At 28.9% G+C, this 19185-nt stretch overlaps 1 protein-coding gene and 1 non-coding gene across 2 annotated transcripts; one reads left to right on the forward strand and one right to left on the reverse strand.

Annotated features, from left to right (window-relative positions):
• Window positions 1–979: 979 nt before the first annotated feature.
• On the forward strand, window positions 980–18707 carry LOC145751643 (jouberin-like). The gene is made up of 30 exons (XM_082567831.1): window positions 980–1116; window positions 2002–2059; window positions 2173–2221; window positions 2591–2739; window positions 6097–6273; window positions 6813–6976; window positions 7086–7193; window positions 7516–7786; window positions 8072–8330; window positions 8526–8624; window positions 8796–8996; window positions 9464–9613; window positions 9936–10068; window positions 10561–10684; window positions 11072–11178; window positions 11346–11459; window positions 11625–11731; window positions 11995–12113; window positions 12435–12565; window positions 12798–12938; window positions 13087–13155; window positions 13369–13454; window positions 14785–14922; window positions 15151–15286; window positions 15447–15577; window positions 15982–16147; window positions 16456–16565; window positions 16979–17067; window positions 17284–17546; window positions 17657–18707. The coding sequence occupies exons 1-30, from the start codon at window positions 1104–1106 to the stop codon at window positions 18130–18132; spliced, it is 4338 nt and encodes a 1445-aa protein (XP_082423957.1). The 5' UTR covers window positions 980–1103; the 3' UTR covers window positions 18133–18707.
• Trnad-guc (transfer RNA aspartic acid (anticodon GUC)) lies at window positions 16750–16821 on the reverse strand. Its single transcript has one exon. It is a non-coding gene; the product is annotated as a tRNA-Asp (tRNA).
• Window positions 18708–19185: the final 478 nt, after the last annotated feature.

The raw sequence follows: 19185 nt of genomic DNA on the forward strand, positions 1-19185 counted from the left end.
AAAAAAACAGTAGCCTAAACAAGCCTGCATAAATTATTAACATCAATTTCTTTGTTTGTTTTTAGTTAAATTTGTGTTTACTTTTAAATAAGAACTAGTAATCGAAATTACTAAAAGGGTAAAACTAATTTATTTTAGTATTAACATATAGTCATCCTCATTAAAGTTGCTTTTATGTAAAACATTACTCATTGAAATCAAACTTTAAAACTAGAAAAATGCCTGTTAATTGCTTAATTTTATATTGACCTAACAATGATATAATAAATGTATTATTTACTACATTCTTTAAGGTCACCAAATGATCAAAATAATCATTGTTAGAACTATAATTAGCATAATCTTTTTGTTATACAAAAATGTAATAACCTATTACCTGTTTTAATTATGACTAAAATGTTTACTTTAAAAAAAAAAGTTATAATTGTATGTTGTATTATAACTCTTGTTGTTTATTTGAATTTAAAGATTGATATTAAGCATTTAAACTGTTATCACTTGTGTATTATTATATCAATAATATAAAAACTTGTTAAAATTTAATTTTTAATGGTTTATTATTCTTAAATACTTTTTGTTGATTAAAAATTGCTATATTGTATTCCAATTTTAAACAAATGCCTGTTACAATATAAATAAAGTAAAAACATAGTTAAAATTTTAATTTTTTTATTGGTTTAATGTAATTAAATCCATATACGTTTATTCTATACTAGTTGTTCAAAAGTTTGTATATCCTTATTCAATATATTTATTAAATAACAATATATTTAAAAAATTATGTAAATAAACGATTTTAACCTTATTTTTTATCGATTAAATTGTTTTTTAACATTTAATACGTTACTAAAAATAGATCAATTGAGGATAAACAATTTAATTTTTACGTTTGCTTGCATACCACCATGCGGAAAATTAGTTATTATTGTTTTATTTCAAGCTGTTTTAAAAGATGCTTTATTTTGTTGTTTTTCGATAAAAGGTATTGTTATTAAAGTAATTAAATTTAAACATGTTTTAAAAAACAAAGCTTAAAGTTTATACTATGTAGTTTGTGCTCAATAATATCTTTAGCTATACCAAGTTAAGCTACAATCTGTAAGATGCCAGAAGAAAGTAAGTTTGTTGTTTGTATCGTTTAGTTAAATATAAAAAATTAATTTTAAATATTTCAATAGTTTAATAGAGCGCTAATTAAAGTATGCTTAAATGATTCAAAATCAAAATTTTTAGGTTTTTATGTTATCTGTAACAAAACAAAATTAACTGTCAGACTGTGTAGCTAGTCTGGAAAGTAGGGCAGCGTGCACGCACGAGATTTTTTTCGGTGAAAAAAATGCACGCCCGAAATTAACGTTTTGTACGGCTGGTTTTTAAAAAAATTTGTGCACTCGCAATGCTGACTCCTTGTATATTTAAGCCGGATTTAAGTAGAGCACGCCAACATAAATCACGCGTAGACCGAAAATCGTAGTACGCGTGCACCCGCGGTCATGCCATTTTTTACGCTTGCACGAGATCTCGTTGAAAACTGCCCTACTTTTCAGACTGGCTGTGTAGTATGCCGGCAGGGTGGTCAAGAACACTTGCTACAACACACATGAGGTTGTGGGTTTATTCCCCACTGATCTCATGCTGTAGCACTCTTGAGTTAGGCGCTATAAACAGTATAAACCCCTGCTGAGCCAGCACTTAATCACCAGTATAATTATCGGGCAATTAGAATTTATAATATTCCAAACTGCCACAGGTAACTCGAGACTGGGTCGTAGTAACTGATGTTACTCTATGTTTAAGTTGCGCATTCAACTTTCCCACATCGAGAATAAAAATATAGCCTATACAAAAAAAATCTGTCAATAACATTATCTGATTATTTAAAAATTTATCTAATTTTAACAAATTAGATAAAAAATACATATTAGACAAATTATTCAATAAATTTTAGTAGCCAAAATGTACAATAATTTAATGTTAACTTAAATTTTTATTAAATTTAAGGTCAAGGCTATGCAAGAGCATTGCTTGAAAATGTTTTTAAAAAGAAATCCAAAGACAAGTAAATGCTTTTATAAAAAATAAATTGTTTTATATATATATAAAATTAAAAATGAATAAATTAAATAAAAATTAATGTTTATAATATTATATTATTTATTATTATTTTTCTAGAAATATAATTTCTAAAGAAATAATTCCAAAAAATGAAAATGATAATGTGGTAAGTTTAGAAGTTATGGTTTATATATTTTAGTTTACAAAAATGGTAAGAACACTTGCTACATTACCATGAGGTTAGGGTTCAATCCTCGCTGCTCTAATGCTGTAGTTCCTTTGAGTAAGGCGCTATAAACAGTATAAAATCCTGCTGAGCCAGTACTAGCAGCATAAATACTGAGCAAATAAAATTGATATAATATTCTAGACTGCTAAAAGAAACTCGAGAATGGGTCAAAGTAACTGTTTAGAAAATTATACCCTTATAATATATATACAGCATTTTTTTTTGTTTTATATATTTTTTTTAAGATTTTTTTTATTAAAAGTTTAAATGTTTTTTAATATTTATTAATAAATTTTATTTTTGCAGGTTCATACTCTGGAAAGAAGTTTAACAAAAGACGATCCACTTCTTGAGAGTAACACTTTTAATGGAGAAGGTGAAACAAATAAAACAAAGTGGACACAAGATGAAGTTCAAACCACTTCGGACAACAATGATGATAAAGAAAATAAAGAGTAAGTATTTAAATTTATTTTAAAGTATACTAAACTTGGTAATATAAATTGTACAATATCTTGTAGAGTTAATTTATGTTTTTTTTTAGTTTTATAAAAACACAAAGTATACTAAGCTCAGTGTCAAGAAAAAGGAGACGAAATAAAAACCAGAAAGTAAAGTGGTCCGAAATATTAACATCATCTCAGGAAAATTGTAAATTTTTTCAAGATCTAGAAAGTGAATGCATTAGGCCTAGTGGTATAAGCCAAACTAAGTTAAGCAAAGATGCCCAAAATATTAGTGAAACTAAATTTAGTACTATTGAAAATGAGGAAATTGAAAATGACGCTGCTGACTCTACAGAGCATTTAAATGAGGATTTGGATAGTAATGTATCACATAAAATTAATCAAAACATAGACTCTAGTATCCTAGAGAAGGATAGCAGTAAAACAACTGAGTCTACATCTAGTTTTAGGAGAATGTTAGGAAGATTATGGGCTGATGAAAATATAAATTCTGGTTATGGTTCCCAGGAGTCAATTAATGATAGTAGGCAGGAAAATACGTCAAATTTTACAAACTCTTTTTATACATTGTTCAAAGCTAGCTCCGATATAATTAGAAAAGTAAGAGAAGAGCAAAATTCAACAACCAATTTTAGTGACAGGTAATCTTATTTCAGTGTAGTTTAATGCTTTAAATCAGGGGTGGGCAACCTTTTTACCTCACTGGGCCACATACGCAACTAAATAAATTAGAAGGGCCACATAAATAACAGAAAATACAAAAACAGTATTTATTTACATACATACACAAATACTAATTAATAAATGTTTAAAAATTAATGTGACATCTGATTTTGCTTGTCCTTTGTCAGTAAATCAATGTTTGGAGGGATATTTGTAGTACTAAGAATAAGAACATCATTTAAATGGGCATCAGTAAGTTTTGTCCTCAATCGATCTTTTGTGTATTTCATTTTTGAAAAAAGTTGTTCGCACACGTACGTGCTACCAAATAGCGACACCATTTGTTTTGCGTGGTCCGTTAAATTGGTGTACTTAGAGTTAGAAAGAAAGTTATCTTTGTAAAAACTAATCGCGGATTTTGTTGCGTGAAATTTTGCCTTGAGATTATCGTCACACTGCAACTCTATCAGCTCCATCTGAAATCGTTCAGGAACATTCTCCACATCTACGTCGAATGGTGACGAAAATAACTCAAAATCTTTCTTATGTTTTTTAAAATCAGAAAATCTTAACGAAAATTGACTTTCCAAATCATGTATACACGTAGCAAAAGATTCGTGCAACGTTGAGTCTGGATTAGTATACTTTTTCAATAATGGAAAATGGGCAAAATTTCTCTTTTTAAGTTGGACGTCCCACAAAGTTAACTTTCTTTTAAAGGCCTTTACATGTCCATAAAGTTCATGGACAAGTTGGTCCTTTCCCTGCAGTTGCGTGTTTAAATGATTTAAATGCGTAGTTATATCAGTTAAAAAAGCCAAAGACTCGAGCCAATGTGAATCGCGAAAATGCGATGCATCTTTATCCTTACTATCGAGAAATTGTGCTATCTCCTCGTGCAATGAAAGCACTCGTTTCAACATTGATCCGCGACTTAGCCAACGTACGTTGCACATATATGTAAGGTCCCCATACTCAGCATTGAAATCTAACAACAGTTCTTGAAATTGGCGGTGATTCAAACCGCGCGACAAAATGAAATTTACAGTTTTAATTACGGTACCCATGACGTCGTTAAAATTGACTGTTTTAGCACAAAGTGCCTCTTGGTGTACGATGCAATGTAATTTTATGAGTTTCCTTGTTACACCACGTTCTTCTAAAAACTTTTCCATTAGTGCAACAACTCCCTTTGATTGACCAACCATGGCTGGAGCCCCGTCTGTAGCCATTCCAACAAGTTTTGATACATCAATTTTCATATCTAAGAATAATGCGTGAAGTTTATTAAAAATATCCAAACCTGTGGTGGTACCTTTCATTGGAACCAGTTTAATAAATTCTTCAAAAACTTGAAAATCTGAAAACACACCCCTTATAAATACGGCAAGCTGAGCTGTATCAGTTGAGTCAGTACTTTCATCGATTGCTATACAAAAATATTCAAGCTCATTCAATGCATCTCGCAAAGATGCTTGAACGTCAGATGACATTGCTTCTACCCTGCGCGTGATAGTTCTTCTTGACAAACTTATATTCTCAAACAACTTTGTTTTTTCGGGACAGATAGCGTCAACTGCAGCAATAATACATTGTTTGACAAAAACACCGTCACTAAAAGGTTTCATCCTTTCAGATAAAATCTTAGCCACAAGAAAGCTGGCCCTCGTGTTTTTTTCAACATCTAAATTTTTTTTAGTAAAAAAACTTGTTTCCTTCTCAAAACACGTTTGTAATCTTTCAACTTCTGTTTGCCTTAAAGTCCCTGTTAGCTCACTAAACTTTTGCGCATGTTTTGTCTCGTAATGTCGTCTGATATTTGAAACTTTATATACTGAGACATTTTCTTTGCATATTAAACATGTTGGTTTTTGAAAACGCTCAATAAAGAAAAAATCCAAAGTCCATTCGTCTTGAAACTTTCTGCATTCTGAATCAACTTTTCTTCGCTTAGCCTCCATAGATTTATTAACCTTTAGTCTTGTATAAAGCTAAATAAACCGAAAAATTAAAAACAATCACACGTACAGTTGCTATTTTACTTAAAATATATTTCCTGTAGCCCAAAAAATTTCGCGCGCAAAAAACGAATGGGATTATTACTTTGGGTGTGACAATGATTACTTGTTACGCAATAACTAAATTGTGATAGTGTTGTAAGGTCAAAGTATATGTGTTTATATATATATATATACTTTGGGTAAGGTTGCAAACGTTATGCTTGACCTAATTATTAATTTAATGTGACGACTTTATAAAGCTTTATGTCGCGCTTTGCTGCGGGCCAGTTGCCTATACAAATTTAATAGAGTTTCGAGGGCCGGTATAAATCAGTTGGCGGGCCGTATGTGGCCCGCGGGCCGTAGGTTGCCCACCCCTGCTTTAAATCATAAAATAATTATAAATAATAATTGGAAAATTATACAGATTAGGCAGTTTTTATCTGTTAATTTTATATATATCGTAAAAGGCCAACTTTTCGAACTTTTTTTTTTTTTTGAACGATTGATTGTAATTGTACTATAATAAGTCAACCAATTTAGTTTTGGTGCAGCAAAAGTCTGTATATACCTTTTATACAGCTTATACAACAATTTTTTTCTTACAGCCACTTTTTATTATGTTTATTTTCAATATAGGGTTTTATATTCATTTTTTTTTTAAATATTTGTATATATTTAGTTTGGATGTGGATAAAGAAATTATAAAACCACCAGAGGAACAACCAAAACAACCAATCTGGAAAAAGTTTAAGTTTCCCGGGTTTAATAAAAAGAAAGAGTCTGATATTGAAGCAAATCAATCAGACAATCTTGAAAATACGACTTCGATTCCTTTGCAAGAAATTAAAACCAACAAGTAAGTTAGTTATTGAGTAATAATAATTTTGTTTAGCTAAAAAAAAAGGTTTTGTTTTATAAGTAACTGCCAGTGTGTTGTAGTGGTTGGAATACTATGCTTTAAGGAATTTAATTCGTACTGCTTTCATGTTGCATTGCTCTTAAGTAGGGTTCTACAAACGATACCAAGTCAAAAACCAATCGGTGAATTAATTATGCATCAAATTTAATCATTTAATATCCTAAACTGCTGAAGTTAACTTGGTATAGGTTGGGGTATCAAAAATTACTTTATAGGTTTTAAAGTATGAACACCTGCTGAGCCAACACTTAATCAGCAGCATAATTACTGTGCAACTATAATCTATATAATATCCCAAACTGCTACAGGCAACTCGAGACTGGGTCTGAGTAACTGATGTTACTCTATGTTTAAGTCGCGCATTCGACTTTCCCACATCGAGGATAAAGATATGGCCTATACAAAAAAAAAGTACCCTTTGCATATTAAGAAAAAAATTAGAATAAATCTTATATTTTACGCTGTGTAAATTTTAGTACTGAAATTGATAACAAATCTGAGATAAAAGAAGAGGAAGAAAAAGAAGATAATCTGAAGAAAAATCTTCCATCAACCTCCGACAATGTTGTGGAGCAGGAAGATGACGAAAAGGAAGAAGTAAATGAAGAAGAAGATGTGACATCACAACCTCCAGTTCCAGGTAGCCTAATTATTTAAATCATCTTTAAAAATTGTTTTGTATTTTTTATTAAAAAAGGGGTTTCGGTTATTTATTTAAAAGTTATTTTAATTTTATTGTTTTAACTTAGTTCCAAGACCAAGAAAGCAAAATATATCGTCTACCACAGTAACAGAAGAAAACGAAACAAATGAAGAAAACATAAAACCTCCAACAAGAAGAAGAAGAAGAAAAAGAGGTAGACATTTAATTTTGTTTTAATTTAAATTATTTTTTAAAATTTTGGGTTTTGAAAAGTTTATATAACTTTTGGTTAGATATTTTTGTCAGTTTTATGTATTGCATTTGTGTATTTAACTTGAAAATTTACTATTTTAATTTGAAATTTATTTTTGTCAGTTTGATGTATTGCATCTGTGTATGTAACTTAATACATTTACTATTTTAATTTGAAATTTATGGTTGGCCATATTAAAATTGTTGGTATATTTATGTACATGAATGAATGTTGTTTAATATAAGTTTTTAACAATTTAAATGATATATACTTAAAACTTCAGGTCCTCGAAAACCGAAACCTGACCCAACAACAACCACCCGAGATGAGGTGATTGAAGAAGAAACTACTTTAAATGACACAATTCCCGATCTTGAACCTTCTATTTCACAAACCCCTCCTTTGCCTGCCACCCCTGATGATGGCATGGTATTGGGTGTCACATGTCATCATAGTGACCACTTGAGGGCAGATTTAAGGTACATGGCACACCCAGTGGTTAGAGTGTCACTGGTGGATGGTGCGACGGGGCATTACTTGCAAAAATCTAGCAGGTTTGTAACCTAAAAACATGTTTGTTACACATTTTTTTTTAGCTTTATGTATATACTGTGTGTTGTTAAATAAAATGGGTTATAAAAAATTAAATTATCAAATTTTAAAGGTTATTTCAAATAGGCCTATTGTATACAAAAATTGAACGAAATTGTATTCAAAAATTAAACAAAACAATTCTATGATATTTTAGTGTTAATATGTACCACTAATTAAAATAAAACATAATTACTATTTCTATTTAAATAAATTAAGGCTCAAAATTATTTTGATGTTTTTAATAGCTCCCGAAGAGTAACTTCATATTATGAGAATGACACAATCAAAACTGTGCTTCCAATTATGACACAACCTTATGACTTTCGAGCCAATCACAGTGTTCTACCTCGCTGGGAAGAAACTCTGATATTCAACGAGTCGTTCCAAAGTTTAATTGCATCAAGAAACATTGAAATTCCTTCAACGAGTGCGACGAATGTTGATCAACAACCAGCTCCACTTGATACTGGGATCAAGGCACCAAGTCCAATTGTCTTTTTTGTGGTAAATTTTTTTTGATAATTTTAGATTTTTTTGTGATATTTTAATATTTTGTAGTAAAATAAAATCATTTTTGGAATTTTTGCATTTTTATTGATATTGTAGCTTTTATTGATTTTGATATTTTATAGTCATATTTAAAGATAGTGTTACTTTTTATAATTAACAAAAATTGACCTTATACAATATAATTTATAGATTCGTGATTTTGTGAGTATGGCAAAGGCAAATAATTTAAGAAAGGGGAAGGATGATATGGATAAAGGATGGCACAATATTGCTTGGGCCTTTCTAAAGGTAACAATTGGTCACTAATATAAACAATCTATTTTATTAATTAAAGGGTCTTATGTATGTAAAATTATCAAATTAAATACTGTAAATGAATTTTTTTCACTGTATAAGGTATAATTTTAGTTCATAAATGTGCTTTGAAATATATTTTTTATAATTTTCATAACTTTAAAGTTGATTGGCTCAAATGGTGAAAGCAATACCGGCAAGCGAATTCGTCTTCAACTTTTCCACCCTCCTCGAAACCTAGCAACCAGCCCCATGGATACCCCAGGGCAAGCGGAACAAGCTTTTGCATGGTGGAGGGATCACCCCCGACATACTTACCCCTCTACTTTATACGTCACATTAAAAGCTGTGAACAGGCCTGATACTGTAAGTCAATGTTTTAACAGTATAACCTATTTGGTGTAAAGTTTAGAATTTTGGGGGAATTTAAAGCTAATGTAGTTTTTTTTGTAAATTTATAGTACAGTGTAGCTTTAATAAAGGTTTCATTTTAGTATTTGAAAGACTAGTAGTAGACAAAACAAATTACTGAAGCAAATTGAAAAAAAAAACAAACTACAATTAGTATAATTAAACAAAGGCATTGAAAACTAAGTTACCACAAGACAACATAAAAACAACAAAATTAAAAATAGCACAAAAAGATACTTAAGATAATAAAACAAGAGTAAAGACTTTATATTAACCTTCTTTTTAAAAATGTTTTGCCTACACTTTCTATTTTTAATTTTTTTAAGCTTTTTGTCAAATTGTTAAACTGTTTTAAATTGTTAGTAAAATTTAATTAACAATTTTTTCTCTAAATGTTATTTTTTATTTTTTTTGATTTAAAGATGGATCCAGCCTCAAGATCAATGTTTGCGACTCAACCTGAGTGTGGAGTTCAATCTTACAAACAACTTCAAAGCTCACTCGAGTTTGCTGACAACACTCGGAGTCAGAATGAAGTTGAAGTTCCAAAGTGGAGTCGTTTACCAGGACAGGTAAAAATTTATTTATAGTTTTATGAAATTTACTAATTTTGTTTAAACTAACTTGACTAACAAATTCCTACTTAATGTTGCTTTAATTTTGTTCTTACAAACATACTTTTATTAACTTAAGTTTTATTATTTGTTATAAACTTTGAATAACTAGATATTAATTTTCTTAAAAGATTAAAATCGAATAAATCTTGTCTTAATATTGAAAATTGTAATTTTTTTAAGTTTTTTTTTAGATATTTAAACTTTTTTTTTAATTATTTCTAAACTTAGGCATTACGAATTAGATTAAATCTTAATCATCTACTTTGTTATTTTTTAGTCTTGTAAGATTCCAAATTCTTCAATATTAAGATTATGGTCAGGATCTGAAGGAGCTTACACAATAAAGTTTTCAAACTTGGGAACCAGAATTGCAGTTGCTTGTAAACATGGGACAGCATTTCCTATACTTAGTATGTTATTGATATTAATAATAAGGAAATTTAAATAAATGGTATTTAAGAAAATTTTAATACATTTTAAATTTACATTTTATGTACTTAAAGATTTTTTTTTTTTTATTGCTAATCTTTTATTATACTATTAGGATTTTGATAATTAGGTATTTGCAATTTAACTGTTTGTTATTTTTTTAGTTTAAAACTTGAAAAATCTTATTTTAAAAATTGATTGCAACAAATGCCTCATAAGCTACTCAAATACCTGTTTTTATGTTATTATTATGTTGCTTTTCGTACTATAGTCTTAGCTGGCCTGACATAATGCACCACAAAATTGCGCTTTTTTTTGTAAATTGGGTACATATACAATCATTCTAAATATATTTAATAATAAAATATATATTATCATTTAAGTTCTATAATATATGGACACCTTGTTGCAACATTATACAATTTATTTTTATAAAAAATTATTAGTTAAACATTTCTTTATTTTTTTATTAGTATATGGAATTTTGAATGGTTCAGAGATGGGAGCATTAAACAACCATCAACAACTCGTGTATGACATCCAGTGGTCAAACGATGATTCGAAGATTGTGTCTGCTTCAGCTGATGGAACTGCACAGTAAGTAAAAAAAATAGTTTTTGTATTTTAATGACAGTTAGCATCTTAATATAATTACTTTAACTATGTTACATTTTCTATGAGATTCTTTTATTTTAGCTCTTGCAACTTCATATAACACAGCTTTGTGGACCAAATATATATAAATATGTATGTCTAATTTATGTGCCTACAAAATAAATAAAACTGCTGTTCATGGTGCATGGACAAATTATCGTGGGGAGATATTAGTTGACAGTTGCAACCATATTACAACAAATAAAATCGTGGGAGCTATCGACTAGTCTTAATTGGTTGCAGCTTAGTTTTGTGTTAAAATTTAAAGCAAAGGTGAAATATTTTTTTATTTTGTTTTTAATAGTTTGTATTAAATTTTTGTTTAAATAGAGTCTGGGACTTAAACAACAAGAGTATGGCCCAACACACTTTACCCCATCCTGCTTATGTGTATACAGCTAATTTCCACCCCACAGCTCAACATATTGTTGCCACTGGTAAGAACATAAATAAATATAGGTTTTGAAAATACGTTTATTTTATGTTGATTAAATAGTAATATTTTTTTTCCTTTTTTTAACATTTTACTTATTTTTTAAATAATTTAAAGAATTTTTTTAAGGCATTAAGGAAATACTTTTTAAATGGTTTGTTTTTATTAAAGGTGGATATGATGCTGTGATAAGAGTATGGAACATAGCAGCATCACCAGCTAAATTATTACAGGAATTAGAAGGTCACAAAACTTTTATTAACTCCCTTACATTCGATGTCACAGGTAACTAAAAAATTAAAAAAAAAATTTTAAAGTTGATTTTATATTAAAAGGTTTTCTGAATAGTTTAATTGTATGATGCATTGCATTAAAGTTGTGTAAAATATGTATTTGGTGTTAGTACATGTGTTATAGTTGTATTACTTGGTATTTTATTGATGTTTACAGGTTTAACACTGTATAGTGGGGACAGTTGTGGAACTGTTATAGCGTGGAATTGCCATGCCCACGAAAAAGCTAAGAAAAATATACACACTACTTGGAGTATGAAAACAGTAAGACAATTTATGTTAATTATTTTATATCAGAGTAGTTTTAATTTAAAGTTTGTAATTTTAATTCAAACATTTATTAAAATTAAAAAAATATATTAATATTAATACTAATATTTTTTAACATATGATACCTAACAGAAATGCAAAAATATATTTTAAAAACTGGTTAGTGTTCATTTGCTAAGCTATCCAAACTTTTTGATTTAAAAAAGTTTTTATAATTACAAAACAAATTTAAAAATTGTTTTTATTCTATATTATAGAAATATGAAGAGAAAGAAATGGTAGGAGTTTGTATTAACAGCATACAAGTTCACCCAAGAAACAACAAATTATTACTTCACTGTAGAGACTCTATTATTCGTATGCTGGATGTAAGAATGTGAGTAATCGTCCTAGTTCTTGTAAAAGACAAATCATATAACGTGCACTTTATGTTTATACTTAATATAATAAAATATTTCCTATTCTTATTTTGTTTTTTTGAATCAAAATTGTTTAAAATTTAGGTGATATCAAGATAGTGTAAATAAAAGTATTTTAAACTAAAACACATTATTTAAATAATTATTAACATAAACAATATGTAAGTTCAGCTATTTAAATCCTAAAATTTTTTCTTGAAATGCTAAGAAAAAGTATAAAAAATAACTCTTTGATTTTTTTTCATGGGAATTTTTTATTGATTTCAATAATGGTTTAGTCACACCATTCTAAACTACACTGGCTCAGTGAGTAGTCGACAAATGGTTCGCTCTGCACTGACACCTTGTGGTTCACTTGTTTTTGGAGGAAGTGAAGATGGTTGTGCTTATGTCTGGAATGCTGACTCTGGTACTTAATAACTTGTTTTTAAATTTATAATTAATTGTCATTTAATTTATTCTGATTTAGGTTGAAATTTTGTTTATTTTATTAAAAGAGTTAATTTAAATAAAATATGTTTATTGTCATGGTAAAAAATTTTATCCACAATCTTTATTTTGTATTTTGTTACTTTTTAGTACAGTTCTAATCATGTTATACCATTTTTTTACTTTTTATGCCATAAATTATTTTATTTTAGGTGATCAGGTGGCAATTTATAATGAATTAGGTTACTCAAGATCTGTAAGAGATGTTGCATATCATCCTCATGATCATATCGTTGCTTTTTGTTGCTTTTCTACTAGTATGCCAGTACTTGTGTTTAAATACGATAAAACTGGTAAAATTTGGTTATAAAATTTAAAAAAATGTTCATATTAAATTATAAAGTCATATTAAATTATAAATTATTTTTACTGCTTATTAAGGTGCATTTTTTTGTAAGTTGTAACACTAAGTTTAATTGACATAATTATATTTTAATTTAGTTGCAGCTATTGGGGCAGGAATAATTCAAGTTGTTCAAAGTGGAAACAAAAAAATTCAAGATGATGATGGTAATTATTTTTCAGTGTAACGCTAAGTTTATTTTAGTTCAAAATGTTATAATAATTAGGTTGTTATTTTGAATCATATTTATATGTGTTTTTTTGTATAATTTGTAATAACTTTATTCAAATTGTTAATTTTTTTTTATTCTATGGTATAAATTATTTTTTTGTAAAGTATCAATTAAAAAAATAATATTTAAAAAAGTTTTTTTTTTACAGATGAAGTTGTTGACACAAGGTTATATAACACTCACATGGGTTCATTAAAAGTTGACAGAGTTAAAAGACATCTGGACTCAGTCTTGGTGAGTTTGGTATTGTAGACATTAAAAAGATTTGGTTTGTTTTATTTAGGAATAAGTAAATAATTTTTAAGGAAGAAAAGTTCTTAAAATTGCTTTGTTAAGATTTTTTTTTGGTATTCACGTTTTAAATTGTTATAATTTAAGAATATGAACTAAAGCTGGCAGTGTGGTGTAGTGGTAAGAACACTTGCTACACCATACATGAGGTCTTGTGTTCAATCCCCACTGATCTCATGCTGTAGCGCCCTTGAGTTAGGCGTTATAATTGGTATGAAATCCTGCTGAGCCAGCACTTAATCACCAGTATAATTATCGGGCAATTATAATCTATAATATCCCAAACTGCCACAGGCAACTCGGGACTGGGTTGGAGTAACTGTGTTACTCTATGTTTAAGTCTTGCATTCGACTTTCCCACATCGAGGATAAAGATATATACAAAAAAATATATATATAATATCAAAACCTTTTTTGCTAAATGTGATAGTATTAACACATCTGGTATTGTTTAAGTTAAAAATATTGGTAGAATTTTTTTCAATATAGTTAAACTAATTAATGTTTTTTTTGAATTATAATATAAATGTTTTTATATGTAACATAGCCGACAGTTGAGTTAGAGAAAAGTAAATGGTTGACAGCTCATAACTTGCTACCAGTAGCAATGGCTGCAAGGGCATTCGCAGATGGAAAAACTAAAGTATATTCACTTGTAGTTTATTGCACATTAGTTGCATGATAACTCTTTAATTAAATCATTTAATTTGCTGATAATTTGTAATACTTAATTTGAAAGGAATTATTTTTTAGTTTAAAAAAATGAAATTCTAATTTGGTATTTTATACTTAACGGTTTATACATTTTAAAATTAATAGAATATTTAATAAAATAACAATATATATTACCATAAGTTAGTAAGGTTATAGACAGAATATTAAACTTTGGGATAATTTGCCTTGTAATATTCTAATAATTTTACCATAAAATAATATTTCAAATTATATATAAAGTTTTATGATATGTAATATAATATATATTCTATTATATTTAAGTCAATAAAGTTTTTATAGTTTATACTGTACATTTTCTCCTAACTAATTTATCACAGGGACTAGCATAACTCTTACATATAAAAACTGCATAAAATTATCAACTTTATGTTTAACCCTATATGTAATTAAACATACATATTCTAAATGCATCAGTAACTAATACATTTAATTAAGTTTAATTAATTAACATCATTTATTTAAAATTATTAATTTCTGTACTGTATTTTAGCCAATAATGAAATTTTTATTGTTTAATTTTTAAAATTTTAATTTAAAGGCAAATTCGTCATTACAACCTATATCACCCAGAAATCAACATTTATCACCCAGAGGCTACCCTAACTATGACCCCTATGGGTCTTATGGCCCCAACAATACTTTGTCAACCTGGGGTTCTACTTTTGATACAACTCAGGTGTCAACTGCATTTTTTGTTACAAATTTTCTATTCTTATGTTGCCTTGTGCTTATTTTTAATTAAATTATTTGTTGTGTTTAATTTCAGGGGACACTTTTTTGAAACTATATATTTGTATTAACTATGAAAATATCTTAGTTTTTAATTTGCAAAAAATGTCAATTTACAAATTATTAGTTTACCTTTTATCTATTTCGTTTATAATATTTTTAATTTGTTTAACAGACTACTAATCATGTGATTGAACCATCTTTCATGTCACCCCATGCAAGCCCAGAAGCCCGGGCGATAGCGAATCACATCGCAGCAAATCAACCACGCCCCAACAGCTCTGAAAATTGGAGAACAACATTTACAGCTGGTAATTATTAATTACTTTTTATTAATAAACACAATTTAATGTTTGTATATATAAGAAGTTATCAATATCTCAAATTTGCCTTGCACGCATTATCTTATAAGAAATCAACATAACTAATATAAAGAGTGAACTTATTAGAATAATTTGATTTTTAATCTAGTTGGTGGTAATCCTTATAGAGGAGGAATTTTAAACTCAAGTTTAGGACCTGAAGTCTTGGTTTCGGTTGATAGTGAAGGAAAAAGATCTCTTCAGTTTTCTAACACACCTAATTCAAAGTCTAAACAAAAGGTAGATAATATGTGTTAGCAGTAGTATAATGTTATGTATGTTTTTCTAATTTAATGGTCAAATAATCTTATATAGGTTTTAAATATGTTTTTTTAGTTTTGTTATCTAAAAAATGTACTTACCATTATTTAGATGTAATTAATATAAATATGCCAAGAGTTAAATAAATTGATACAAATTTTTTGCGGTAATAATGTTATGAGCCCTTTTTTTAATATATTCATATTGAAATTTTACAGCCATTATTCAGGTTTTAATAGAAAAAAGATAGTTATAAACTCTAGTTTAGTTACATCTAATATTTGCCCATGTTAATTCACCTGCACACCACAAATTTTTTCTTTAATGGCTTTTAGTTTTGACATGGGAAAAAAGTTTTTCCTAAGCTTCATTTTAACTTTTAGGTAGTTGCTTTGTATGATTATGAGCAAAAGAGAGGTGATGAGTTGACCATGTTTAAAGGAGATGTTATAACATTATTGTATAAAGACGGTGATGTTTGGTGGTTTGGGGAAAAGTTGATTGATGGTAAACAAGGATATTTTCCGAGCAATTATGTGCAAGCTGAAGGTAGCTTTTAGTTTTTAAATTGTTTTGTTTTTGTAAACTTTTAAAATATGTTTTTTTTAGAATTTTTTTGGTCAACTTTTAGAATATTTTTTATTTTATAAACGTTTTTATTATTCTTTTGCATTTTTTTACTTATTTTTATTGTTATTTTTTTATGATTGGGTTTTTAAATTTTTATTATTTATTTCTTTAGACATTTTATTGTTATTTAACATATTTTCTGGGTAACTTTGTATTTTATTTTTGCTTTTTTTAGTTTTATTTTTGCTTTTTTTAGTTTTATTTTAAACTAATTTAAATAAATTTAGATGAAAATGAAGATTCAAATAATTCAAATGAAGAAATTTTGATAAATTCCATGAAAAATAAAGAACAAGAAATAAAACCCACCAGTGCTGAAACACAATCCAGTAAAATTGTAAGTTTTTATTTAAAAAAATTAAAATTATTTTTATATAATTTTTTAAAACAAAAAAAAAAATAATTTTTTAAAACAAAAAAAAAAAAAATGAAAATTACGAGACGTGTTTAAAATTAATTTTAAAACTATAAAAAAATAATTTTTTTCAAAAAAATAAACAAAAAAAATAAAAACAAAAAATCTCCCCGTCGGGGAATCGAACCCCGGTCTCCCGCGTGACAGGCGGGGATACTCACCACTATACTAACGAGGAAGGCGAGAGAGTGTCACTAAATCGCTGATATAGCGGGTTTACTGTGTTGCGACCACGTGCGCTGTGCTAGTTAAATAAATGTAATTTAGATAGCGCGTTATTAGGCTTAGTGCCTATGGCTTCCTTAAAGATATAGGTTAATATATTGTATTTATAGGTTCATGCATTAAAGATGCCAAGTGGTAAGGTTCAATTTTATTCTCAAAGTGAATCTGACGGAGACGAAGAACGACAAAAAGCAAACAGGTTTGAACATTTTTTTTATTCTAATAAATAATTGAACCAAACATTTTACGATGTTATATTTTTGATTTTAATTGAACTAGGTAACTTATTGCTCGTTAACACCTAACTAAAAAGCGCTACAGCCTGGTAATAATGCAAATATATTATTAAATAGATAAAAAAAATTCAATTTTGAAATTTTTATTTTTTTTTAAATTTAAATTTTTTTTATTTTAGATCGTTTAATTCCCGGCAGCGAAGGCGCGACCAACGTCCCACTAGGCGGCCACCCACCCCCGAAAACACCCCCTCAAACTCTGCACCACGTGACACCGACTCCCCCAATTCTTCAAAACCACCTACCGCTGCAAGCCCTAGTCGACCACCAGCGGCTCGAAAACTACCCACCCCCAATTTTCCGTCTCCATCCGGAGAAATTACCGAAACAAAGAATCGAAGAAAAAGGGGAAAATCCCTGATTCCAAAACCTGATATACTTGGTATGTAAATAATTAAAAAAACGTTTTTAGTTTATACATTTTTTGTATGACGTCATAGAGCATACATGCTTTTTTAAAACGCACTAAGTTAACGTTTACAATATTTACAGTAAACGAAAGCGATGTTACTGAAGTTAAAACTCCTGTAAGAAAACCTCAACCTAAGGATAGCATTAAAACTCCGCAACCTGATGACGTCACCGACTTGGAAACAACAATCGTTGCTAGGCAACCAAAGGTCGACACAAACACAGAGCCAGAGCGACTGAAGTTTGGAATTTTACGAGATGTACAAGCTAAACTTGCGGAAAACGAAATGTCTTTTTCGAGGTCGATGGTAGGTGGCCACGAATTCGGTGGCACTGGCACACGTGCCACAAGTCTTGCTCCAATTCTTACCTCCACCGCCACCAAGCCGAAGAAAAAAGCGCGCACAAAGTCGGCTCGTAAGACAAAACCAAGGGTCGTGGTTACTGAACCGAGTTATGACGTCGACGGCGATGACGTAGAAATGGTGACGTACTTGCGAGACTCACCACGTGGCGGTACGAACAACCCAGCGTACGAGGACAGCTCTGAAGTCTAATTAAATTTAGTTGAGGTGTTTTATTTAGCAGTTCAATGTATTTGTAAATTACACAGCTGTTGTTTAATTGTTTTAACATAGTCTGTTTCATATATTTTACTAAAGTTTGTGTCTTTTTGGTAATGTGTAAAATATTTTTTATATATTTAAGTAGATATACATCGTCCTGTAAACATTTTATTTAAGTCGATTTTCAGTGTTTTTAGTAGACCAAATGTTTAAACAAATTTCTGTATTAATATTTTTGTATTTTAGTTTTAATGGTGCTTCCGAATTTACTGGATAACAATTTTTATAATTTAATCTCTTTGTGGTTAATTTTATTTTGCGAGAAACGTATATTTGGCAAATTATTAATTACATTTTTTTGCAGTGTGTATTAAAACTTAATTAAACACTTTTTGTTTAAAAGTGTATACCCTACTTATTTAGCTTTGGTTAACAATATAAAAATTAATTAACAAATTGTGCCAAAATTAACGCCTTTAAGTAGTAAAAAATGCTCATGCATTTTTGATTTTCGATTCTTCAAACGTTTTTAGATGTTTTATTTTTTATACACATTATAGCAAATAAACGTGATAGTACTTAATTATTGAATTATCTTTTATTGGTAGAAAAACTAGCAGAAGACTTAAGAGTATGCTTTACCTATTTACCACTTTAGTGTAAGGCAGAGTACAGTATGGGCAAATGTTTATTTTTAAGGTAAAGGGATTTTTCTTAATCTGAGTACAAAAATCTTTACTTATAACATCTTTTAAAAAAATATTATAAGAAAGTGCATTCAAAAATGTATGTTTTACTTCGTTTACTATGTTTGATTAGTATACTAGGTTCATGTGCGTACTGTTCAAAACGTGACGATAGAATGCGATGTGCCGGTATAGTTGCCGGCTGGCGGCAAAACACGTATTTTCTATTAGTCAAAACTGCAGAATCGCACTTTTGAATCATCGCTCTATCAGGAGGCTAGACCGTGACTTTCGTCAACATGTAGATTTTACATTGTGGCAACATGCTCCACTGTAGGTGGTAGGGCAAAATTAACAA

This window comes from Corella eumyota, chromosome 4 (assembly GCF_963082875.1).
Source record: "Corella eumyota chromosome 4, kaCorEumy4.1, whole genome shotgun sequence".
In the NCBI taxonomy this organism is placed as follows: Eukaryota; Metazoa; Chordata; class Ascidiacea; order Phlebobranchia; family Corellidae; genus Corella; species Corella eumyota.